Raw genomic sequence first — 25,421 nt, forward strand, 5'->3', positions numbered from 1 at the left:
GCAAAGTGTGAAGAGCAGAGAGCAAATCAGTGTAGAGCTGTGGGCGAGGGCTCCGGGTACCACAAGGCGCACGACACCTTCGGATCTCCCTGGCATGGCAAGTGGGATGGTGGGGGGGATGGGTATGATCGTCCATAAACTCTTAGGCCGGGTTAAACAGAGGGTGGCTTGGGCTGGTCCAGGAGAAACATGGAGGCTGAATAGGCGGTTGGCACCACAGCCCACCCAGGGCACGGGCCATGTCTCCATGAGCAGCCCCTGGGATAGGGTGAGAAGTTAAAGAACAGTGTCTGTAGGTGAAGTGAGAGGGATGACCTCCTGGCCGGTATTAGGGCTGGAGGAACATACACTGTCCACTGGCTACCGTGGCCGCTGGGGGTGGCGTGGAGGGACGACACACGTGGGCTCCGTAACACTTCCCTGCTCTGCTTTGTTGGAGAGAACCGCATCTCTCAGGCCCCCCCACCTCTGGCTCCCAGGTAGGCTTGGCCACTGCGAGACACCTGAGGAAGACGGGAGATCAGGGAGGGGAGTGGTGGGCGTTCGTGCCCTGTGTTCTGCTCCCCGTGGCATCTCTGCTGGCAGCCATGTCCCCACGGAGGCTCCAGCTCCCTCACCCCGCTGTGAGCCCCCTCTCCCTAGGCACCCTGGGGGCAGCTCCAGCCTCTGGAATCCCTCTGTCCTCCCAGCCTCGGATGTGGTGCCCCACTGTTGCTAATCTCTGGATGCCTCAGACAGGCTTCCACTACCTGTCACCAGTCCCTATGTCATTTGGAAAATCTAGATCAGCATTTTCCCCTTTAATGGATAGCTGGATCACTTGACTGAGTAGGTCTGGAGCACTTCTAACAGGCTCCAGGTGACCCTGATGTGCTTGGTCCTTGGACCACACTTTGAGAATCGAGGACCAGGGAGGCTTTTGCATTACTGAGACAACGTGCCAGCCACTCTGCTGGGCATTAGGTCACGACAGTGAAACAAATAACCTGTTTGCAGTCTAGAGAGGGAGACAGACACAATCAGATGAAGTAAACAACACCACTGCTAAGTGCTTCAGGAGATGGACAGGAGGCTGTGAACACTCAGACTCCAGGATGCCTTCCTTGACACCTGGAAGAGGTGGTGTTTGAGCTGAGACCCAGAGAAGGGGCAGAGGAAGATTCCAGAGCAGCGAGTGAGCAGGGGCTGGGTGACCGCAGGACTGTGTGTAGTCTGTGGTCTGAGAGGCCAGCCCAGAGAGGAGAGAGTGCAGGGGCGGTGGGCGGGCCCAGAGGCTCAGGTCACCAGGCACCAAGCTGGCTCCTCCTCAGCAGGAGGATCTGCAGCTGAACTTGACCGCCTCCCTGATCAGAACTCCCCTTCCCCCAAGACCTGAACCTAACTTCCAGGAAGGTCTCCAGGTGCTGGAAGCTGGCGCTCTCAGACACTTCCCTGCTCGGCTGGCAGCCACACCCAGACTGCCTGGCGCCTGAGCTTGGCTGCTAGTTCTCGAAGCAAGGTTGTTGTGGAGATTGCGTTCAAAAGGGACGGTAGCAGGGGAGGCAGGTCTTTGCCTAGGCATACAGTCCCCTGTGAGGACGGCCTGACCTGTACACGCAGACGCTGAGTGGGGGACGGCACACCTCTTCTTGCTGATTCTTGGTTTAGTTTCCCCAATAAAACCCCCCTCTTATCCCTATATACTCGGTGACGTTTGTAGTATTTTCCTCACCACCTCACCACATTCAGTCTTTATCTATGACTTTAGAGCAACGGAAGCCATCGAAGGGTTAAGCATAGGATTATCTGATGGAATCTGTGTTTCCAAACACCTTTAGGGTTGCAGCAGGAAGAATGGGTTGTAAGAAGATGGGCAGGAGAAAGGGGGAGGCCTTGGAGAGAGGAGCTGTGTGTGTGTCTGTTCTGTTGTTAACTCAGGGGACCCCGGGGCCACAGAAGCACCAGGAGCCAGTGGGTGTTACTGAGCCCTGAGTTCAGCCTCAGCACTGGGAGAGGAGGAAAGTTAGGTCCGTCTCTGAGGGCATGTGCACTAACCAGGGTGGGAACTGGTGGGACTGGTCCTCAAAGACCCCCACCCTGTCTGACCCTGCACTGAGCTTCTTCCTCCAGCCTCCTGCGTCACCATGGTGAGCCTGTAATGAGGGGCCTGGGGAGGACACGCATCTCAACCATGAGCTGGCACCTGTTGGTAGGCATCGCCTGCCCTGGCCGCCCGAATCTGGGGCTCTCGGGAGCTGTTTGTAAAGACTTGGGGGCAAGGAAGAGGACAGGGCATATCTCTCCACTCCAGGGCTCCTCAAATCTTGGCACTGTGCCCCAGGACACAGTGACCGCATAGGACGTCCCTGGAAGCAGCGCAGATGCCCTGGAGGCAGAGTGCTTGGCCCCCGTCTGCTCCAGCTCCGCGGATCTCACTCTGCCCCTACTGTGAGTGTGGCCCTCCGCCTCTGACACTCACTCGCTTCAGGCCGGGCCTGCAGCCTGGGGAAGCTCCCAGGTTTCTACCAGCTTTGTGGGGGTTTTGTTTCTTTTTCCCTATTTACACTTCAATGAAAAAGTTTATGATCAAAAAGCAACAAACAAAAATTGCCTTATGATCTGATCTCCCCTCAGCTGCGTTATATTCTGGCACATCTTCTCAGCTTCTGCGTCTGTGACCTCAGGTGCCCAGCCTTGGTCCTGCACGGGATGGTTGCGAAGGGGTGATGGGTAATGTGGGCAGACATGAGAGGGTGCCCTGTGGAAAGGCTGAGTATAGGCCACAGACAACCCCGAGCTGGGGGGTCTTAGGGGAGGCAGAAGCTGTGTTTGATGAGCTTGGGGAAAAAGAAATTTGGCCAGAGGGAAGGGCGAAGTCCAAGAGCCAGAGCCTAGCAATCTCTTCTGTAATATACACATACACACACATTCACACAGACACACGCTCTCAGACTCCCTGCATGCACACACACACACTTGCACACATTCACACATGCATACTGCCATCTTCAGGGACCTGTGTCTGAGGGAGCCGAGGCACCGAGCGGCTGGGCATGTGCACGCCCAGCTCCGCTACTTAAAGGTGGGGACGGACCCTGTGACTCTCAGTCGCCATAACTGTGACACTCTCTCCTTTGTGCTTCACTGGACACAGCGCAGCCACCACCCCCAAGAACAGCTCCAGGCTGGGTCCACGCTGGACACAGGAGCAGACAGCCGGCAGACCAGGAAGGGGTGCTAAGGATGGGGGAAAGCTGGAAGGCCGGGCACAGCTAACGTCCTGAACTCCTGGTGCCCTTGATTTCTCTGTGGGCTTGAGAAAGGACCAGCCCACCTCAGGATGAACCCTCCTTCAGGGCCAAGAGCCCCGCTGGGCCCGGTGCAGGAATCCAGCTGCCTAGCCACCCCAGCCTCCTCCAGCAGGTGGGACAGCTCCCGGAGCAGCGCCTCCAGCCTGGGCCACCCTCCGTCCATCAGCCCCACGGTAAGCCTGGGGCGAGTGTGTGCATGCAAAGCCTCCCTCCCCTCCCCTGGTGCCCTTCCTAGGGACAACAGGGGCTTTGACAGGGAGATAGAAAGGCCTGAGCTCTGCTCTGGGATGGTGGGCATGTTACTGAACCTCTCCGAACCCGTCCTACGCAAAAAGACCAATAGAGGAGAGTGTGGCAAGTTTTACTTCGCCATGGAGAGCATCTGAGGAACAGAAAGGCCAGCCTTATGGGACAAAGGGCTGGAATGGCCCATCCATTTCTTTCTGGAGGTGGTAGGATGCCCCCAGAGCCTTCCAAAGAGGAAGGCTTACTCTGGGCCTCAGGATTTGTCCCAGGCCAGAGTGAGGTGTTGGTGCCTTCTCCTGCCTCCATCATCCTAGCCAGGCCCAGGGCCATCCCCCAACATCCCACCGTTAGCTGGGGAGTGATAAGCCTTCCCTCAGGGCTGTGGGATGCTGGCCTAGGTTCTGGACAGGAAGGAAAGGCTCCAGTAGCTATAGGAACCAGGGCAGGACAGAGATGAAGCCACTCCCATTCCTGGAAAGCAGCTGTGATGGGAGGTCTGTAAGGCCCTTTGTTCTGGCCTCGTAGGATGATGACCTCCCTTCAGTGACTTGGGAGGGCTGAATTTTCTTTTTATTTTTTAAAATTTATTTTTAACCACACAGCATGCAAGATCCTAGTTCCTTGACCAAGAATCGAACCTGTGCCCCCTGCAGTGGAAACACGAATTCCTTAACCACTGGACCACCAGAGAATTCCCCATAAATTCTCTGTTTTAAAAAACATTATTATTTTTTAATTCATTCATTAATTTGACTGCGCCTCCACACGTACAAGGGGACTGGAATACATTTGCTAACTGTCTCAGGTGTTTGAGATGGGGTCCCTACAGAAGGGAGGAACCCACCTAGGAGAGGGCTCTGCCTTCTCTAGGAAACATGGAGCCACTCCAGCCATGTCCCTGCTTGCCAAATGTGTGTCTGTCTGTCCTGTCAGCCTCCAACAGGTAATCTTAGCATACTTCTAGAAGACTTTTGCCTCTGGGCCATAGGAGCTTGCGCTCAACTTTAGGGAGACCCATGTTTCCATTCCAGCTCAGCTGCCTGCAAGCTGTGTGAGCAAATGGTTTTGCCACTCTAAGCCTTCTGCCCCACTGGGAACCCTAATTCTTCTTCTCAGGACTATTTGGAAGTGATGAGGTCATGGGATGCCCTTATTTCTCTGTCTCTCCGCAGGCAGTCAGGGCTCAGGCTGCTGCCTGGGTCCCCTTCCCCACGGTTGATGTTCCAGACCACGCCCACTACACCCTGGGCACGGTGATCCTGCTGGTGGGACTTACGGGGATGCTGGGAAATCTGACGGTCATCTATACCTTCTGCAGGTGCCCAGTTTTGGCAGGGTGGGAGCCTGGGCACTGAGGGCAGCCAGCCAGGAAGAGATGGGGCAGAACACAGGACTGAAATTCTGGTGCCAACTCTGCCAGGGCACTGTTGAGCCTAGCCTTCAAAGCCAGGAAAGGAGCCCAAAAGTAATCCAGAGCAACTTGAGTGGCATATCCGATTGGGCCCCAGGTGCACCCCCTACTCCCTGTGAAGGACACACACACATCTCTGCCTGTTCGCTCTGCCCTCTGTTCACCTCCACCATCACCTGCCCCGGTGGGCATTTTCCCTTGACTCAAAGAGCAGCCCTGGTATAGGGATCCTGAGTCTTCCAGTCCTTTAGCAGCCAGCCTTCCCACCACCCTTGGCTTCCTTCTCTACCTGCCCCACTCACCAGCTGAATGGCTGAGATGGGCATGTGGAGGCGTGAATAACCCTTAGCTGAAATGACTTTAAGCAGATTACTTACCTCCTTTGAGTCAACTTTTCTTATCTGCAAAATGGAGTTGTCACTTACTTCATGGAGTCAATGTGACGATTAAGTAAGTTTTTGTGTGTGTGGTGCCCAGCAAATGAGTGAATCCTGACTGTGCCACTTACTGAGTCTTGTGATCACAAGCTGCCTCACGGGTGGAAGCTTCAGTGTTCTTACTGCAAAGTGAAGGAGGGGGATAGACACACAGATGGATGATTGTAAGAGGGTTCGTGGAAGTACCTGATCCGTGGACACCATCATCAGCTCCTCTCCCCTTTGCCAGCCCTGAGGGTGAGGACTGCAAAGATGCTGGGAGAGGAGGACGAGAGAGGCATGAGTTGCTGCCTTGCAGGGTCTCACTTCTCTGCCCATGATGCCAGGCTCCAGAACTGTTTGGCTGGTACTTGCTGGGCAGCGGGATGGTCTGTGACCCAGCAGCTCATGCTTCAGTGCAAGCACACATGTGTGCATGGGTATGCATGCATGTGCACATGTGTTTGAGGGAAGCTCCCCAGAAGAAGCTCCTCCTGACAGCATCTGACCCCTCCCAGGAGCAGAGGCCTCAGGACACCTGCCAACATGTTCATTATCAACCTCGCAGTCAGCGACTTCCTCATGTCCTTCACTCAGGCCCCCGTCTTCTTCGCCAGCAGCCTCTATAAGCAGTGGCTCTTTGGAGAAGCAGGTAGACACTTGGAATTCCCTTCTGCTGGGGGGAGGAGGAGGTTTGGGGCAGGGGATGTCCACAGTGGAGGGTGGCCCAGATGAGACGGTGATATGCTCTTCCTGGGCCATGGGTGGGTAGCACCCTGCTCAGACTCACGAGTTGACAAGAGGCTTCCACGAGCCTCTGTCAGATGCAGGCAGGCAGGGTGAGAGGAACACAGGCCTGTTTTCGTTGAGAGGCCAGTGCTGGAGCTAAGTACACACCATCCACACACCCTCCTTGCCCTCGGGTATCTGATCGGCTCCCTGCCAAGCACTGAGGTCAGGGAGTTATGCCCACAGGCTGTGAATTCTATGCCTTCTGTGGGGCTCTCTTTGGCATCACCTCCATGATTACCCTGACGGCCATCGCCCTGGACCGCTACCTGGTGATCACACGCCCACTGGCCACCGTCGGGATGGTGTCCAAGAGGCGGGCCGCGCTTGTCCTGCTGGGCGTCTGGCTCTATGCCCTAGCTTGGAGCCTGCCGCCCTTCTTTGGCTGGAGTAAGTGAGCTCAGGGAACCAGGGGACGGGAAGATAATTTGGGAGGGGCATGTTCAAGGGACAGGTAGGTGGACTTGGGTCCCCAAGCTGGCAGGAGGGGCCAGGGGACTGCTGAAGCCTCAGGCAAATGGACATTCAGGGGACATGACTAGCAGCAGGGGGAACTGAGGCTGCACCGTCAGCGATCAGAGGCTAACCTGGGCTCCCTTCCCCATACACAGAAGGGAAGACCACATGGTTCCTGACTGGCAGGAAGTGACAGGTACATCTGATGCTGAGTTTGCAATACATCAGACAGGCAAGGGTTGGGATATGAGGCCTCAGCAGGTAGAAGGGTTAGCAGCAGGCACCTACCCTTCTAAGGAGGGACCAGGAAGCTGGCTTAAGTCTGAGGGAGTAAGACCCTGGGGCTGTGGTGAGGTCTATCTTCCAAACTGGTAAGATTGGGCAGCAGTGGGCTTCATGAGCTATCTTCTAGTAGCACCAGCTTGGAAAACTCCCTTCTACGTGCCCAGTTTCTTTGCTCTGCTGCACAGGGCCGGGGCCGGGGCCAGGGCCAGTGTTTGAGAAGCTCAGCCTCCACATCCAAAGCTCCTGCTGGATCAGGAGCCTGGGTCAGCACTGCCCTGGAGGCTGAGCGCCCTGCCCCTGGTTCCCAGGTGCCTATGTGCCCGAAGGCCTGCTGACCTCTTGCTCCTGGGACTACGTGAGCTTCACGCCGTCCGTCCGCGCCTACACCATGCTGCTCTTCTGTTTTGTGTTCTTCCTCCCCTTGCTCATCATCATTTACTGCTACATCTTCATCTTCAAGGCCATCCGAGAGACGGGCCAGTAAGAGCTGGGCGCAAAGGAGGGGTTTGATGGGAGGAGGACTGTGCCCCTTCACCAGGGCTTCCCGTGGCTCAGTCTGTATCCAGCCCCCCAGGGCACTCCCAGACTCAGATGGGCAAAGACCAGCTCAGCACATGTGCTTATGGGGTGGGTTCCCTACAGACTGGTGCAAACTCGGTGCTTCGAAAAGTCTCAGGAGATAGGGTCTTCTGAAGAGAGGGCTTCAGACTTGGCCAAGGGGTCTGGGGGAAAGAGAAACCACCACAGGTAGAAGCACAGGCAGGCAGCTTAGCCTGGGTATCATGGGGGACTTTCCGGGTGTCAGGGCTGCTGCATGGAAAGGATGGCCAGGTCCAAGAAGGCTCCCCGATAGTAGCCATGGCCCTGGCACTCACTGCAAGCTGAGTGGGGCCAGACCCAGACTCTGCATGCTTCCTAGAGCTCTCCAGACCTTCGGGACCTGCGAGGGTGGCAGTGAGTGTCCCCGGCAGCGGCAGCGGCTACAGAATGAGTGGAAAATGGCCAAGATCGAGCTGCTGGTCATCCTCCTCTTTGTGCTCTCCTGGGCCCCCTACTCCACTGTCGCCCTGATGGGCTTTGCTGGGTGAGCAGTGGCTAAGGGGCTGGGCTGGGCTGGAAGGGTGGGAGAAGGGTGAAGGGACCCTGGGGCAGCCTCTCTCCCCCCAGTCCAAGCCCAAGCCCAAGCCAGCCATCCTCACACCTTAGGTCCAGCCTCATAGCCTTATTCTCCCTGCTGCTGTGAGACGCCCCACCCGAGCTGGGCCTGCCTTATTCCTGGAGGGGCTAGGAGACATGCTCGGGAGTTCTGGGCCACAGTGGGTTTGGCCTGAGGGCCTACAACGGCTGTCAGGTCCTTCCAGACCCCTGGGGAGCATGCAGCCCTCCCAGAGCTTCTGGTTTCTTGTGGCTAGTGTCTGGGGACCCTGACACCTGCACAGCATGGACACTGGCCAGACTTCATGAGCACGTGAGACAGTAGAACTGTGAATCCTTTCAGGTGTTTGGGTATGAGACCTTTTCGGGTCCCCTGTCGGGCCCTCCTTTGCAATAACTCCCAAAGGGCCAGGGGAGCAGCAGGCATCAAGGTTTGATGGGGTGTGGGGAGGGCTGGTCAGACGGCCAGAGTCATTGAGGGTGAGGGGTGGGGTTATTGGCAGCAGCACAGTCTCCAAGGAACTGTGGGACCTGGTGAGACCCCCCACTCTGGCACATCTTCTCAGCACCACTCCCTCAACCGCTCCCTGGGTTCCCATTCACCTCAGATCAGAATTCTCCTTGGCATCACAGTGCATCCCCTGGGAATGACTTAGTTATGCCGCTTTGGACCAGGCTGGGCTGTGCCCTGGCAAGGCTTGGTTGGCCTAAGAAGAAGAAGGTGCCTGAGCGGGCGGGTGGGTTGTGGAGTCTCCAGGGAGGGTCAGCTGGCAGGGGGACCTCAGCTTCTCTGTCCTAGGTACGCACATATCCTGACGCCCTACATGAACTCGGTGCCAGCTGTCATTGCCAAGGCCTCTGCCATCTACAACCCCATCATTTACGCCATCACCCACCCCAAGTACAGGTGGGACCCTCCACCAGGACCCAGGCCCAGATCCCCAGGCCCACCCTCATGGGCATGGAGGGCCTGGGCCTATAAATGGGGGTGGAGGCTAGCCATCGTTCCTGTCCTTTGTATCTGCATCGGATGGGAACTCTAGCTACTGAGAACAGCTCGTGACCCTGGGTGGGATCTGGAGCTGGTGTGACCCCCTCTGCTACCTCAGCTTCCTAGGGGGCTCAGCATGGGGGGACATCAGAGCTCCCTGGGCAGTGTCCAGTACTAACTGGATTTTCAAAACTGAGGCCAAGAGGCAACCAGGATGGCTGATCAGCAGTGCTGCCTGCTGCCAAGAGAGGCCCCCAGACAGTGACAGCCTGGAGAGGTCGCAGCAGCGAGAGCTCTGTTCTGCTTCCGGGCCGTGGTAGCGGCCTGGGACTGGTTCTGACCCGGAGCACTCTCTGCTGATAGAAGCCCCGCAGGGCTGGCCTCTTCCACGAGGGGGCCTTCAGTGCTTCCTTTTGCCTGGTGGTGTCAGTAACTCAGCAGACCTGCAGAGGCCAGCTGCAGGCCTTAGTCCATAAACTCAGAGGCAGCTCAGAAGTGTTCTTGGTCTCCATTTGCAGAATTGTGGCTTGGGCCAGCCACTTGAGAGCTAAAACCAAGCATCTGGCTGAACCTGCCGCCCTAAGGCTCTGCCTCCACGTCCATGGACCCAGTGTCTGTCTGTCCATCTTCATAACCCCAGTGTCTGAATGTCCCTGACTCCCCAGTGGCTCCTGGCCCACTTTCATTTGCCCAGTGTCAGTCTGTCCACCCACCCCATCTCCTCGAATCCATCTGTCCACCCCCCTAACCTGATGTGCTGTCCTTCCAGATTGGCCATTGCCCAGCACCTGCCCTGCCTGGGGGTGCTGCTGGGCGTGTCGGGCCAGCGCACTGGCCTGTACACCAGCTACCGCTCCACCCATCGCTCCACGCTGAGTAGCCAGGCCTCGGACCTCAGCTGGATCTCTGGACGGAGGCGCCAGGCATCCCTGGGCTCTGAGAGCGAGGTGGTAAGGAGGCTGGGCCCTCACTGGCTGGCATCTCACGATCTTTCCTCAATTAGTCCAGCCTCAGGTCTCCAGGCAGGCCTGCCTCTGAGACTCAGGAACCCTCAGGAACTTGGGTCACTGGCAGGAAGAGCCCCTCACCGCCTCCACATGGCCTTCCCTCATACAATCCTCCCTGCCAGGCAGGGGCACTAGATTCAGGGAGGCAACATGTTGGCCCCAGGTCACTCAGCAGCAGGGCTGGGACTGAACATGGGTCTTCCCACTCCAAGCCAACTCTTTTCCCTACCAGCACTATCCCAGGGCCTTAGAGTCTCAGATCGAAAAGATGAGCATTTCTTCCCTAGATGGGCTGCTAGAGAGACAGGTAGGTGCGAGCTCAAGCCCATCATCCTCATTGTTAAGGCCGCTCCTCCTGGAGGAGGGAGACTTGAGGAGCTCAGAGGATACAGCGGAAGGAGCACTGGCCCTGGAGCCAGGGTACCTGTGTTCAAGTCTCACTGTGTGAGCTTATGCAGGCTACTCACCCTCTCTGAGGCTCTGTGTCCTCTCCAAAAGGGAAAGCCATCATCTCTACATACTAGATGGGGTGCCCGTGAATGACCCACCACGTTGTGGTCAGCCATAGGAGCTACCAGTCTGCCAGCACCTACTTGGGGCCTGGAACTGTGATGCCCCCTGAGGTCCCCAAGAGAGTTCCCTGTGCCGTGGGCTCCTGTCCCAGCTCCTCCATCACTGGGCCTGCCTCACCAAGAGCTTCCACTGACCTCCTCCCACTGCCCCCATCCCTGGGGGTCTCAGTTGAAGGGGCTGAGGGAGGAGCTGTCAGAATCCCTGAACTACTCTAGTGCACATCAAGGAGTGAAGCTTATCCATTAAGAGAGGCCTAGAACCTCATGAAGACGTGCTCATCCCATGTGTTAAGAAATCACAAAAGCAGCATGTATACACACACACACACACACACACACACACATCCTAGCACACACACTCACAATTTGCAAGGGTTTGGTGACCAGCAGCCCTGCAAACAGTGTCATGGTCTCCACCCCAGTGAACTATTGTAGGGAGAATGGAGATAGGCCTGGCCACGAAGGGGGCAGAAGCAATGCTGCAAATGCCCCCCTCACCTCACAGCTACTCTCCCCCTTCCCCAGGGCTGGATGGACACAGAAGCAACAGCTGCGTGGGGGGCTGGCCAGCAGGTGAGCGGATGGTCCCCCTGCAGTCAGCGCCTGGATGATGTGGAAGCCAAGGCCCTGCCCAGGCCCCAGGGACGGGACTCAGAGGCTCCCGGGAAGGTAACTGGGTCTGACACCTGCCAACCTGTACAAAGGTGGGACAGGAGCAAGTAGCCCAGGGAGTTGTCAGGAAAGGGGGCAGGCCCAGTGACCTCTGGGAATCACCCCCTCCCTGCACCTCCCAGCTTTCCCTTGCCCACCTGGGGGTCTTGGGGGAATCTCTGACTCCAAGGTGTTCTGAGCAAGCCTGACGTGACTGCGCCTGAGAGCGTGTGTGTGTGCGTGACCTTGTCTGTGCACATACACAGCAGGTGGTGGCTATATTATGATGAATGTATATCGCATGTATGTGAATGTGTGACCATGTGCCCGGCACATGCTTCTGTCCTTCTGACACCACAGTTCTGACACCACAGGGCATGGGTTTCAGTGCTGCCCTAATGTGTCTGCTCTAAGCTGAGAATGTGACCAAGTGTGAGTGGCATGTACCTCTCTGCGACTGGAAACGGGATGTACCTAGGGGGGCGGGGCTGCAAGCTGTGTATGTGCTCGCTATGAATGCCCTGAGATTAGGACGTTGCCCAGAATACTTGTGGCTATTAAAAGAAGGCCAGCTGTCAGCCCAAGTGCCTATGGAACGGAATGTCGATGGCGATTAGAGGAGGCCGGATTCTGGAACGCTGGAAATGCCGTGTGCACAGGCCCCGCGGCTGCTTTTCCCCCTCAGCTGACAGCTCCCACTCTGCCCCTCCACTCACACCCACACAACACCCCCAGTTCCTGGGCTCTAGGGCAGCAAGACTAAGACCAGAGGCGCTTTCCTGCCTTCCTTCCTCAAGGCTGCTCCCCTGCCTGTCCCAGAGAGGGGGAGCCCTGGGCAGCTCCCTACAAGTGGGGGGCTTCTGTCTCTTCCATCGTTGCCATGCCAGGGAACACCACTCCCCAGCAGCTCCAGCCCCAGAGAGGACTCTGTCCCCAGCCCTGAGGCCGGGCATTGTGCACGACCCCAGAGGCTGGGGCAAAGGCCAGCAGCATCCCCCAGGCTGGCCGGGCAAAGGATGAAAGGCCCTGCACCTCTCCTGGAGGGAAAACTGGCCTGGGGTGGGGCATGGGGCAGAGGGGGACAGCGCATCAGCAGTCACCTAACACGCGTGATAAGCACTGCCATCGAGGTATCAGCACACAGGGTGCTGAAAGCAGAGGCAAGGCCCCAAGGGATCCTGGGAAAGGTGAAGGTAAACGGGGATTGCCAGGCGGGATGGGGCCGAGGAGCAGGGACCGGGCGGCCCGGGCTGAGGAAACAGCCGACACAAACACAGTGGGGCACAGGGTGTCCTGAACAGACAGACACAGAATGTCTCTCTGTGACCCTAGGAGCTGCCAAGGGACTCTAGCAGTGGGAGGTGAGGATAGAGAAGGGGCAGGAGGTGGTAGGAGCCGTGGGGAGGCCCAACCAGGTGCTGGCATGAGGGGTCTCCAGTCAGGACCTTGGAGGACAGGAAGCCCTTGGAGGACTTATTGGGGCACTGAGGTGGGCTTGGTCAGCTTGGCAGAGTAGATTGGGCCTCTCCTCAGTAGCTGCAGAAGGATAGGTTGCGTGGAATGATCCAGCAGAGAGAAGATGGGAGGAAGTCAGTAGATAGGCAAGTCAGTAGATAGGCAAGAAATGAGGTATTTAAGACGACAGGGAGAGAGGAGACACCCAAGCCTGGGAAAGTGGAGAATTGGTTGGTGGAGGTGAGGAGAGCTCAGTCTGGACCCCAGGAGTCCAGACCCTAGGACAGGCCAGCCTGGGGGACCGCCTGGAGGCAACCTCGGCCATTACCAGCTCCATTTTCCAGCCACATGGCCTGGAGAAGGCCCAACCCCCAGCCGGGACAAAACCTGCCCCTCCCCACCCCCACGCTACCTCCCTTTATCATGAGGTGCCCCTAAACACAGAGGGTCCCTGAGCCACTACTTCCAGTGGGACACTCTTTGGGCTAAACTGATGTCTGCTGCTTGCTTTCAGGCCAAGGGGCTGCTCCCCAACCTGGACGCCAGGATGTAGGGTGACCATCATTCCTGCCTTCCATCTGGGACACGTCCAGCTCCTTCACGTCTCCCTCACGCACACAGACCCAGCATTACCCGTGGGCTTGCAGGCTTTGGGAGCGGTCCTGTCACCCATGCTGGTCTAGATTCATGGCCCCGTACCACGAAACTCCTGCTCTGCAATGTGGGCTGCACCCACTTCTCAATCCAACAGCCTGCACCTGAGGCTCAGACGGAAGAGCGGGCGCCCAGGCCCTCCCACTGCCTGGAGTCGTCCGCCTCTCCTCGGATGCTGCGTGCTGTGATTGTCTGGGCGATGACAACAGCGATGGCTCTGTCAGACACCCCGGCTGTTTATGAGCTGCCTCTGCACCTGGGCTGGGCATTTCACTGGCACAGAAAGGACAGCACTGTGTCTCCCGCGGCCGGCACTCAAAGCCGCACACAGACCTTCACTCGCCGGAAACTTACTCCCCTCTGGCTCTCCCCGCAGAGCGCTGTTTCCACCACGGCCCACCCTCTTGTGCACACGCTCATTCTCCAGCACACGCTCCTGTGTGGATGTATTTGCATGCACACCAAGCACACACGCACACACACAGCGCCTACAGTGTGTTTTCAATCAGTAGTCCAAGTTCACCCCAGGGCTGTGTGTGCCTGGAGGGCTGCAGAAAAATAAAAAGCAGAGAAGGTCTGACAAGCAGTCTCTACCTACTGGTGCCCCATGGGAGGGAGAGGCCCAGGGGCCTGACCTCTGAAGCCCGCAGCAGCCTCTCTCTTCCTACTCTCCTTCTGTCCTCCACCTTGTGATTTTCAAGCCTAAAACCCCATCCCAAACTGCAGGGAGGAGCGTGGAGGAGGGGAAAGACCAGGCTTGCCCCCATCCCTACTCCCCAGTGAGCTGCTGTTATTGGAAAGCAGCTCACGCCCAGCTTGTGAGTACCAGCTGCTCTCTGGCTGGCTTCAGACCTCCCAGGGGAGGCAGATGGAGGGAGGCTGGCCTTCCCCTTTAAGAGCATCCTTTTCCTTACGCCTCCCTTTCCCCAGAGGCGGCATGGCGGGTGCCTGAGTCCAGAGAAAGAGCCTGCAACTCCAGGTACAGCTTAGCTCGGGGCTCCCTCTCCCTGTGCGGGTTCGGCTCCTTCCTTTCCCCACACTGGTCATGGCCTGCTGCTGGATCCTCTCTAGCCTGACCGGACAGATGCACCTCCCCCCACTCGGGAAAGGAGATGAAGCTGGAATCAGGGATGGATGGGATGGGACCTGGGGGAGGGGCAGGGGATGGGAGTGCTGGCCATGAGCTGCTGGACTCCTGGGCCAGGCCTGGGCAGGGAGGACAGCTGGGCATCATGACACGGAGCAGAAGAGGTGGTGAAGTGGGGGAGAGAGCACAGGTCCCTCACTGGCTTCTTCCACTTGATATTTCTGTGACCTTGGGCAAGTTACCAAATGCCCCTGTGCAGTGGGGACTCCTTCTTGCCATTCATGTCGTATGAGGCTGGGTGCGGGCATCTGGGAAATTACCTGCACCCAGCCCTCCTCTGAGTCCTCAGGGCCCAGCTCAGGCTAGGGCTCTCCAGGAGGACAGAGAACAGCCAGCCCAGTTGCCTTCCCTGAGCTTTGGTTTCCAGAGCAGGGAACTAGTGGGGGCCTTGATCTACCTCCAGACTATGTCGAGCCTGAGGTCTCTTCTGAGGAAGGGTTTCTAGAGGTATCTTGGCTCGAAGACCACACTGGCAGGAGTCCCGAGGGGCCTAGGGCCCCACCTAGAGCACACTGTCTCTGGGTTACGGGCTGGCCACATCACACACATTTTCCCCTTGCTGCCCCTCTGGCCCCTTGTCCCAGCAGCTGAGCAAATGGCCTCTCCTCCCCTCCTCCCTGGCCCCTGCCATTCCGGCTCAAAGGGCACAGGGGCCTGGCGTGCAACACTGGCAGCTGGAGCTTTCCATGCTGCTGTCAAGTTTTCCAGGGCACAAATGAGACAGGAGAGCCAAGAATAACTGTTGGGCCCCCAGAGGGCCTGGAGGGTGTGGGGCCTGTCCCAGACCTGCTTCCAGACCCCGTGCGAAGGGTACCTTTCAAAAGGCAGGGCCTCCCCAGTTCCAGGCTTGAGCATCAAGAGGTACTGCCAGTACTGGGCAGAACCTGTTATCTGGCACAAATCCCCATAGGAATGAGCTCAGGCTCCAGTATGGCCTGGGTCTACCTGTGTGACCTTGGGGAAGTTAGTTAACCTCTCTCTGAGCCTTGGTTCCTGCGCCTCGCAGGATCTGAGGGGACAATGGTGTGGAGGGCCCAGAGCTGAGCTTGGCTGTGCCCAGAGCTGCTGCTATGACTACTACTGTTTTGATGGGGTTGGACAGTTCTGGGCCCTGAAGTTGTCAGTTCTCTTGGGGATAAGAGGATAAGCGGACAACTTCAGGGTCTTCTCCAGGGATCACAGGGCTACAAACACCCAAGTCACAAAGCCCTGGGCCAAGGGAACTTAGCCATGGTCTTCTGGGCAAGAGAGTGGGTACAGCAGGCAGAGAGTGTGGCTGGGCAGACCGGGCTCTCCAGAGGGCAGAGGGAGCAAGGAGAGGAGAGCAGGGAGGCAGAGCATTATCACTAACCTGCCCAGGCCCCTCTCCTGCCCCCTGGGGGGTACTGGGAGCTGGACAACCCTCCCCAGGGGCTATATTAGCCGTGTGAGTCACGGTGGACCCGCTGGGAGGCTGAGGGCGGGCGGGCACAGTATAGGGTTACAGTCCATTTATGGGCGCAGCGGAGGGCAGATATCAGTGTCGATGGCATTCGTTCCCAGCTATTCTTAGGAGCCTCTCAGGAGCTCCACACAGCCCGGCTGGGCAGCAAGGCACAGAGCAGGCAAGGCCGGGGGTCGGGGCCTGGGGCTGAGGTCTGGACTGGGGAGGCAGGGGGCACGAGGGTCCTCTCACTCCACTCTCCTCCCTTTGTCCGCAGAGGCCGCCGGCGTCAGCACCAGCATGTCTTACAGCGTGACCCTGACGGGGCCTGGGCCCTGGGGCTTCCGCCTGCAGGGCGGCAAGGACTTCAACATGCCGCTCACCATCTCCCGGGTGAGTGTGCATGGCCCGCAGCCTACCGCCCGTGGGGGCGGGGCATGCTAGAAGGAGGGTGTGTGCGTCTATCCGTCCATCTGTCTGTCCTCCCAGAGGCTCTTGGAAAGCAGAGCAGACTTTCCTGGTCTGGGGGCTGGGACTGGACCTAATCTGATCCTGCCTGCCCCAGGCCTCTGGTGTCTGCCACAGCTGTTAGCCACCTGGGTTTGCTAGCCTATTAAGAGAATGAAACATGGCAAGTGGCTGATGTTTTCAGTAGAGCAGGAAATGCTAAGTTTGCAAGCAGGCAGGTAAACAGAAAGTACAGGGCCTTCCAAAGCCCTTCTCCAGGTGTGCTGGGGTACACCCAAGCCTGGAGCATCTGCCTGGAAGTAGGCCGCTGCTTTGGGGAGAGAGCGCTCCTAGCGTGGACAGGACAGGACAGTTGACAGACTGCTGACCTTGGCTGTCCTGCAGTCAGAACTGGGCTGGGCTGATAACTGGGCTCCCACACCCACTCCATCTCAGACCCGAGATAACAGCCCTCTTCCCCTGCCTCCCTGGGCCTGCTGGGGTAACTCCCACTGGTTGGCTTCATGGAGCTGGTCCTTCCTCACCTGCTGAAGCACCTGGCCATTCACTTATAGCTGCTCTGCCTGCTTGTCTCACGTCTGGGTCCCCATGCTCATCTGGGGAAACGGACTGTGTGTCCTGCAGTGCCTGTGACCAGGGGACAGCACTGCCTGATGGGGAAGTCGGAGATCTTTGGAGATTGTCTGAGAAATCTTATTGCCCAGCTGGAGACACTGAAGTCCAGAGAAGCAAGAAGCTAGATCTGCTTGAGACAAAGCTGTCTGTAAGACAGAACTTTGTTTTAACCATTGCTGTGTCCCTAGTACCCAGACCAGTACCTAGGTGCTCAGACAATACTTGTCAAGTAAAAGGAAGTCCAACAGAGCCGGGCTGAAGCAGAGCTATGCTCACAGTGAACTGCGAAACGTGCCGGGCAAAGATAACCCCTGCCTGGTGGGGTATGGCCAAGGCCGAGCCCCAGCAGTGCTGGTGTGGGCACAAGGGGGCAGGCTGAGGCCCCAGCCTGTCACTGGAGGGTGATGGATGGGCAGGGGTGTCTGGGTCACTGCCCACTTGGAGACAGGGAGACTTCTCCAGGGCAGAGGAAACTTGCCTTGGGCCTGGGGGTGGGGTGGGGAGGTTAGCAGGGAGGCACTGAAGCGGGTAGCCAGGAGAGGCCTGAAAGGTGCTTGGCAGAGGGGCAGGGAGCCAATGTCCCTACGGCAGGCACAATCCTGGCTGTGGAACCTAATGTGGACACTTGGAGGGGCCCTGCCATGGAAAATCCCCACTCAGGGGTGCTATGGGAGACTCACAAGAGCAAAAGAGGCCATACTTCTCTGGGTGCTGGCCTGGCTCTAGTGCGAGGAAAAGGCACTGTCTCCATCCTTCTGCTGGAGGTCTGGCTTATTCTCACCTGAGTCTCCAGGCCCCCTGCCCAGGAGATGCCACGGCCCCATATACTAAAGAACACCCAGAGACGCACACACTCTGCCTGACGATATGGTGACATGTGGGCATTTGAGCCCCAGTGGACACACCCCCTTCTCCCCCAGAAGCCTGCACAGCTCCCCACCCCCTGATTGCAAGTCTCCTCCCTGTCCAAGGCAGGACCATCCCCTCTCATGGGTCTGCCAGCTTCCCACGCCTGACAGCCCAGCTCTCTCTCAGTGCTACCCCGCCCAGGGCCTCCTAGCGCTGGTCCCGACCCCATCCGTGCGAGCGGATGTTAGCCCTCCCAGCTCAGTGGCACCCAGGATAGCAGTGACTTCACCCGGGGTCTATGCACCACCTGGCCCCAGCCAGCCCAGGGCTTAAATTGCAGCACAGAGGCCTTAAGCTAGACAGCAGGAAGAATGTCCTCACTGTAGGCAGGGGATGTACTAGGTACGTCCTAGTATATTGGGATGTACTAGGGCCAATGATTAGGGGGTACTTTTAAAAATAGAACCCGCAGCTCAGGCAGGCCATCGGGGGATGGGCCTCTCAGCTCCCTTCAGGGGCATGCCCCAAATCATGAAACATGCAGGGCTGGGTGTTGAGGCCTTCCCAGGGCTTGGAGCCTTTTGATAAACCCTCTGGTGAGCCGCTGATACCCTGGGCTTGGGCGTCCCGGTCTCAGTGCAGGCCTTGGAATACAAAGCCCTACCTTCCCAACAGGGCCATTTTCTCGCTGGGGCACTTAAGGTCCTTCTGCAGCAGAAACTTCTTCCCTAAGGGAACAAGGCCAGAGCTCTCTGGAAGAATCCTCTTCCCATAGAGGGGCAATAGATGTCCTGGCCTGAGTCTTTGCCAAAAACAAGGCATCAGTGGTGGATGGCGGTGGGGGTATAGGCAAAGGCCGGGCCGGCTCATTCTCAGCAGGGGCACACGCACCATAGCCCTGAGGCCTGTGGGCCCCCGAAGGCAGGGCCAGCTCATTCTCAGCAGGGGCACCCGCACCACAACCCTGAGGCCTGTGGGCCCCCGGACAGGGCTAGGATGGGCATCTCACTTCAGAGCCAGACTAACAGGTTCAAACTTGCTCACCCGCTCCTGTATCCTTGGTAACTCCTAACTCCCATGGCTGCAACCTCATCCTCTGGCTAAGGACTAGCAATAAAGCCCTGAGTGGGGCCGTCTCTGTCTGCAGCATCTCCTCCTGTAAGAAGGCTGGCCACCTGCAGCCTGAGTAGTAACTCCCGTATGTACCCCATTTTGCCCACCAGCCCCACAGAATTAACCTTGGAGCAATAACAGCCCCTCAAGTCCTCCGTTCAGTGAAAGTCTCAGCCTGAGGACCCACAGAGAAATGGGTTCAGGAGAGAGGCTCAGAGGGTGGAGGGGAAATGCCTTTATTTATCCCTGGACAGGTGCGGCTGGGCCTGCAACATGAGCTGCCCTCTCACCCCCACCCTCCCCCAAGCCCAGCCAGTGCTCCAGGAAGTGGGGGAGGGGTGGGAGCAGAGAGGGAGACATTCCGAGGACCCAGCCCCAGTACCTGAGCGGCTAGGCCACGGCTAGGGCCGCGCTCTGGGACTTGCCTCTTGGTGCGTGTTGCGGTCCTTGACTGTGTGGCAGAGACATTAAAATTTTGTTTGGCTCCACTCCTCACAGCTGGGTCACCTTAGAAAGTGAGTTCACCTGCTCAGCCTCAGGTTTCTCATCTGTGAAATGGGGATAATGCATCAGGGAACACACGCATGTGCCAGTGCTTTCTAATATACACTTAGGAAAATACACCTGTTTTTCCTCAGGGCTGCTTGTGAGGGGAGCTGAGCCTGGGCCCAGGGGGGTCCTGTCTCTCTGCTCCAAAGCCGCCACTCCTTACAGCCTCGCCCACCCACCCAGCAGGCTCACCTGGGGCGCCAGCCCAGTGGCCACTGCCCCTTGCTGAGCTCCAGTATTCGCCAGAGTCTCTTGGCTATGGTGGGGTGAACAGAGGGTCCCCGGGGATGGGAAGGAGGACAGGCTGAGGCTATTCTGGGGCAGCCACGCTGACGATTCCTGGAATTTTAAGGTCGTGGTGCTGTTTCTTGGGCAGCACCTAGAGGTGCTGACAGCTGTGCTGTTTATAGCTGCGCTGAAGGTCAGGCAAGCCTCGGGAGGGCTGCTGCGGGGCTGGCAGGGTCTTCCCAAAGGAACGAACAGGACTGGGGACAGTAAACGGACAGAGGCCCACTGCAAGGAAATGCATGCTTAGAGGTTGCCAGGCCAGACCCTCTCCCAGCATGCTTCCTCTCCCTGGGGCTCAGAGCTGTTCCTGACCCCAGGAGGGCCCCGAAGAAAGTGGGTATGAGGCTGGCTAGGTACTGGGGAGCGGGCCTTCTGAGGTCCTGGGCTAGGACACAGGACAAGGGCAACTTCACTGGCAGCCCCCAGGGCTCCTTGGGCTGAAGGTGTGGGAGAGGAGCGAGTGTGAAGAGTACAGCTTCCTCGGTGAGGTCCACTAGGTTTGCTGGGGCAGCCCTCCTGCCTGGGAGACGTCTCCCCAGTTCCCTGAACCTTCATCTCATCTAGGGGCTAGCCATGATTGCCAAGGGCCCCACCCAGGGCCCTCCTGTTCCCAAATACAGCGTCTCTGTGCCTTTGAAGCCCGGATCCACCTCTTCCCAGGAACCATCCTAAGTGGCATGAAGTGGTCTTCATCATGTCCCAGGGCTCTTGGGGACTCACTGTGTAACATTCTTGACATAGAGCTGTGGGATAAGAGGAGAGACTCAGAAGGCCAGTAAAGTGTGTGGCCAGCTAGAAAAGGGCCCAGTGACCCCTGGCTTTGGCACAGGGAGGTCACTGATATGCGTGGAGTGGCGGGGGCCAAAGTCAGATGGCTGATGTGAGGGGGATGGGAGATTGCAGAGGCCTGCTGGTCACTCTTTGGAGAAGCCTGGCAGTGAAGAAACGGAGGGACACATGGCAGGGACTGACTGAGGCAGCTAAGGCATGAACAGGGAGAGGCTGTTTTTTTAAGTCTTCAGTTTTTTAGAGCAGCTCTAAGTTCATAGCAACAATGAGAGGAATTTACGGGGATTTTCCCTATCCCACGCCCGGCACCCCCCACATACATGCACAGCCTCTCTCATTACCAACATCCCCCACCAGAGTGTACATATATTATAACCAATGAAGCTACACTGACATGTCATTTTTACAGAGAACAAATAGTTTACATTAGAGTTCACGCTTGGTGTGTACATCTTATTGTTTTCGACCGATGTATTCTGACATGTATCCAGCATTATAGTATCACAGAGAGTATGTTCACTTCTCTAAAAATCCTCTGTGTAAGGACAGGCTTTTTGAGCATAGATGAGACTCTGGTGCTCTTTTTTTTATCAGCCAGGGTGGAGTTGGAGAGCAGGACCATGGGAAGACAGAAGTGAGAGAGTGAGGGAGGGAGCAAGGCCCCAGGGGAAGCCAGATGGAGAGGGAGCAGAGCACGGCATGACAGTAATTTAATCACACAATGTAAAATGCACTTAGGGCTCCATGGAAATCCCCTGGGGCGTCAGCCTTAGTGGGGGTGTCAGGAGGGGATGCTGGAAGTTGCACAGTCCACAGCATCCCCTGCCTGCCCTGGCCCCCCGTTCCTTGCCACATCTACACTGGTAGGTCTAGATGGAAAAGAAGGCACGGCCTATCTGGCTTTTACCACTGGGAGTGATGGCCAGGAACCTCTGTGGAGCCAGGGGCTCCCTCTGATACCAGGAAGCTGGGGAAATAGGAGCCAGGCGCAGGGGTAGGTCAGAGCCTCAGCCGGCATCTTGCTTGCCCGGGGCCCTGGAGAGGACTTCTCTCTCCTCCAGCTGATGCTCAGGCCGGCCCTCACACACCACCTTCTGCCAGCTCCAGATCTTGTTTCCTGTGGAGTCGGAGGCTGCAGCCTCCCAGCCTCCCAACTCCTGCACACTCCAGGGCAAGGGGCTGGGGGCGGCACTCGCATCTCCTCCTTTAGGAGCTTCCCTGAAACTTTCTCAGCTCTGCGCTGTCCTTGTATAATATCCCATTTAATGATGAAATCCTCACCAGAATTCCGGGAGAACAGAATCGTTGCTGTCTTTACACAAAGGGCATGGAGATGGGCGCTGCAACCTCAGGTCTGGCTCAGACCAAAGTCCATGCTCTTTGCTCTGCTGCTTCTCTCAGGCACCTGAAGGTCACGGGCACCACAGTTGCTCCCTGGTACCAGCTGTCCCTGTGCCCACTCTGGGATGCCCTAAACTATGGCCCAGCAAGGAGGAAACACTCCTGTGGGCTAGGTGGCAATCTTGGCCTCTAAACACCTAAAGCCTATCCTAGAAGCTTCTGAGAGAGAACCCTAGTCCTGGAGCTCTGCCTGTGGCTAGGCTCCCCACTGAGAGCTGGCTGGTGACTGGAGAAGTTGAAAAGTAAAATGAGGGTGAAATAACCATTACAAAGAGCTTTTCAAATTCTCCAAAGGGGCTAGAAAAACTTTAAAGAAAAAATATATATCCTTCAAGGATTTAGCAGCTTTGGGTCTTTTCTGGGACAAGGACAGTAGAGGGAAGGGGCTAGGGAGTCAGACAAGAGATACACGGGTACCTCGCGCCTGGACTGTACTCTCCACACGCCTTAGGTTCTGTGTGATGGTTCAAGGGTGGCCCTGACCTTCTGCTGGGCAGGACGCTTCCCTGGGCAGAGCTGAGGGACAACCTCCTCAGGGTCCCTGTCTCCATACTGCCTTCTTCTCTAAGGAGACCTGGGCAGAACTAGCAGAACACCTTCCTAAAAGAGGATTATAGCATCCTCCACCCACCAGCCCGAGGGGGTCTTGAACCCTGCTCAGGGCAGCCAAAGGTCAGGCCAACTGAGCCCTGATGAGCAGACACAGGTGCAGAGAGAGAGGCGCCAGGGGCAGGCTGGAGCCAGCTAGGCGGCTCTCCTCAGGGAGTTTGGCTCTTGACCAGGTCCGGGGAGGCTGGGCTCTTCCCTGGGAATCACTTCAGTCCATTACCCGAGGATGAGGGGGAGCCAGGCCGTGCCAGGCAAGGGGGAGGTGGGAGCCCTTTGGGAAGATATTGTGTTAGCACCCCAGGCTTGAGGGAGAAAGATGTCCTCAAGGCATCTTGGAAGGGAGGGCATTCCAGATGGCTGTGGTTTGTTCCAGCTGATCTGGCCCCAGCATCTCTTGGATGTCATTCTGGTGTCCTTGTTCACACTTAACCATGATCTCCTGGACACAGATCTGGTCCTGCCTGGCAGGCATCACTTCTGTAGGCATGAGGCCCTCTCCTCTGGGGTCTGTGCCTACCCTGCCTGGGAGCTCCCTGTTGCAGGATGATGGCCCCCTTCTCTGTAGATTCCTAGAAGCATCTGGGGGAACCTTGGGTTGGGAAGCCCCAGCACAGGGGTGTCCTGCTGTGGGGGAGCTCTGTGGGCAGTCTACTAAGACAGCAGAGGCATTGCAGTTTACCCTGAATAGGAGCATGCTGGCATCTGCTACTGTCTCTGAAGTGCTTCAAATATGACATGGATTGATGGATGGTGAGAGGGATGGACACATGACCAGCAGGTTGAGTGAAATGCTACAGTAGAACCGCAGCGGCGGGCATTTGAGTTTTCACCGTAGAATTAGTTCCACCTTTCCGTGTTCAAAGTGAAGAAAGTGAAGTTGCTCAGTCGTGTCCGACTCTGAGACACCAGTAGCCTACCAGGCTCCTCCATCCATCAGATTTTCCAGGCAAGAGTATTGGAGTGGGTTGCCATTTCCTTCTCCAGGGGATCTTCCTGACCCAGGGATCGAACCCAGGTCTCCCACATTGCAGGCAGATGCTTTACCGTTTGAGCCACCAGGGAAGCCCCTCTGTGTTCAAAGGTGTCTATAATACAATGCCAGGAAGAGCAGAGGTCTGAACGTGAAGCTAGAAGGTATAGGGGAAGGTAACTTTCTTGCAGGACAGGCCTGGCTGGGCAACTCAGCTTGCCTTTAGGAGTCCCCTCTCAGTCTAGAAAGTGTTTTGCTTTTCTTTGTTATCTTTTTTTTACCCTTTGTTCAACCATTTAAATCAAAGGAAACAACGAACTCCTGTCACTAGTGCAGGCTCTGCATGGCCATTGATTTGGGACTAAAGGCGACATGTATTTTGAGATGGTCCACGTGGTTCAAGACACCCCTGTGGGAGCCTGGGGAGCAGGTGGGGCTTGGCAAACTGGACAGCGTGGCTTCCTGACAGTTAAGACATTTGCTTTTGTACTGTCCTTGCCTCATCTCAGCAGATTCTGGGAGTGGTGGGGAGGTTGCTCTGGGCACAAGGTGGCCAGTGTTTAAGAAGTTACCACAGCTCTTGTGTCTGAAATGGCAAGACAATGACAATTCGCAAGAACTCGCCTAGAATTGCTATAATCCCTGTGTTAGCACACATGGTTCCTGGCCTACCCTAGAGCCCATCTAGGAATGGGCTGAGGGCTGGTGACTGCAGGGCCCCTCATAGGGGCTTAGCAGGAGGTTTCCATCCATGTCTGAAGTCCAGAATCTGGCCAGGGTTCCATGAGGCCTGGTATCCAGGGACAGTCCCCAGGTCCTCTTAGGGCTCCTTCTAGGCTGGTCCCCAAGCCTTGGCCAGATAATGGCTTCTGCCAATGTTAGAAGCCAGCATTGTCCTTGGAGTATAGCCAGAAAGGTGACTGGAATGTGCCCAGAGAAGCCAGGAGGCCTGGCTGGTGGGCATGTCGGGGAAGAAGAGCCAAGGGACACCCTCCAGGCACAGCTCATTGTGGGGGGGTGACTCCCAGGGTCTCCTCTTTCCTATGATGTCACTGGAGGCAAGGCATCCCATGTGATGTCACAGGGGGCTTCCTGAAGATGTCATGGGGGTCAGGTGACAAAGTCATGCTATGTGATGTCAGCAGGGGGTGGAGTCAGCATCTCCATGACATCCCATTAGACACTTTTAGAAGTGAAGCTTCATGACACTGTCTATAATGTCACTAGGGGCTGGCCACAAAGCTATTTTAGGTGACGTCACCAGGCCCTCCAGAATTTCACATTTCATGTGATGTTACTGTAGAGGAGGCCACCGTGACATTCAGGGTGGTATTACTGGGGGGCTGGATGTGCAGAATTTGGCATGGTGTGTGATATCACTGGGAGTAGCGTCTCAGCCATCTCAGCATCACAAGTAATGTCCCTGGGAGTGAAACCTTCCTGACACTACCTGTGATGCTCATGGGATGGTGTACCCATGGCATTCTGCATGATCACACTGGGGTGGGGCCCCCGGACTCTAATATTCTGTGATGTCACTAGAGTGCAAGATTTGGGAACTGGCCTCCACATTTGTGCCTCTGGGAAATATGAAGCCAACCACAGAGCACTGAGTTCCTTGTCCCAGCTGACCTTGCTCCCCCAGGCAGGTTGACATTCTGCCAGCCCTCTCTGTACACCTGTCATGGTGCAGCACTAGGCTCTTGCACTAGGGTGCTATTGTGAGGCTGCATTTGGCCTGCTGGCCTGGCAGCATCTGAGTTCTTCTGGAGCCAGGAAGTATGCCCTGGGTCTTCAGGGTGCAGTTGCTATCGTAGGCTAA

The 25,421-nt window shown here is 57.0% G+C and overlaps 2 protein-coding genes across 4 annotated transcripts in view; both read left to right on the plus strand.

The window, feature by feature from the left end:
• The first annotated feature begins 3,319 nt into the window (after positions 1-3,319).
• Positions 3,320-13,671, plus strand: OPN4 (opsin 4). The gene is made up of 10 exons (XM_019953692.2): positions 3,320-3,463; positions 4,709-4,854; positions 5,882-6,015; positions 6,339-6,542; positions 7,202-7,373; positions 7,813-7,977; positions 8,848-8,955; positions 9,809-9,989; positions 11,144-11,287; positions 13,239-13,671. The coding sequence occupies exons 1-10, from the start codon at positions 3,320-3,322 to the stop codon at positions 13,275-13,277; spliced, it is 1,437 nt and encodes a 478-aa protein (XP_019809251.2). The 3' UTR covers positions 13,278-13,671.
• A 2,299-nt stretch (positions 13,672-15,970) lies between these two features.
• LDB3 (LIM domain binding 3) overlaps positions 15,971-25,421 on the plus strand; it is a 59,545-nt gene continuing 50,094 nt past the window's right edge. For 2 of the 3 annotated variants that reach the window (XM_070782142.1, XM_070782143.1), the window contains exons 1-2: positions 15,971-16,129; positions 16,226-16,341. In XM_070782142.1, the coding sequence (XP_070638243.1) occupies positions 16,249-16,341 (93 nt within the window). In that variant the 5' untranslated portion in view covers positions 15,971-16,129; positions 16,226-16,248. The remainder of the gene's footprint in view (positions 16,130-16,225; positions 16,342-25,421) is intronic. The other variant, XM_070782144.1, reaches the window with a different exon arrangement.

The sequence above is a fragment of the Bos indicus genome, chromosome 28 (genome assembly GCF_029378745.1).
Source record: "Bos indicus isolate NIAB-ARS_2022 breed Sahiwal x Tharparkar chromosome 28, NIAB-ARS_B.indTharparkar_mat_pri_1.0, whole genome shotgun sequence".
NCBI lineage: Eukaryota > Metazoa > Chordata > Mammalia > Artiodactyla > Bovidae > Bos > Bos indicus.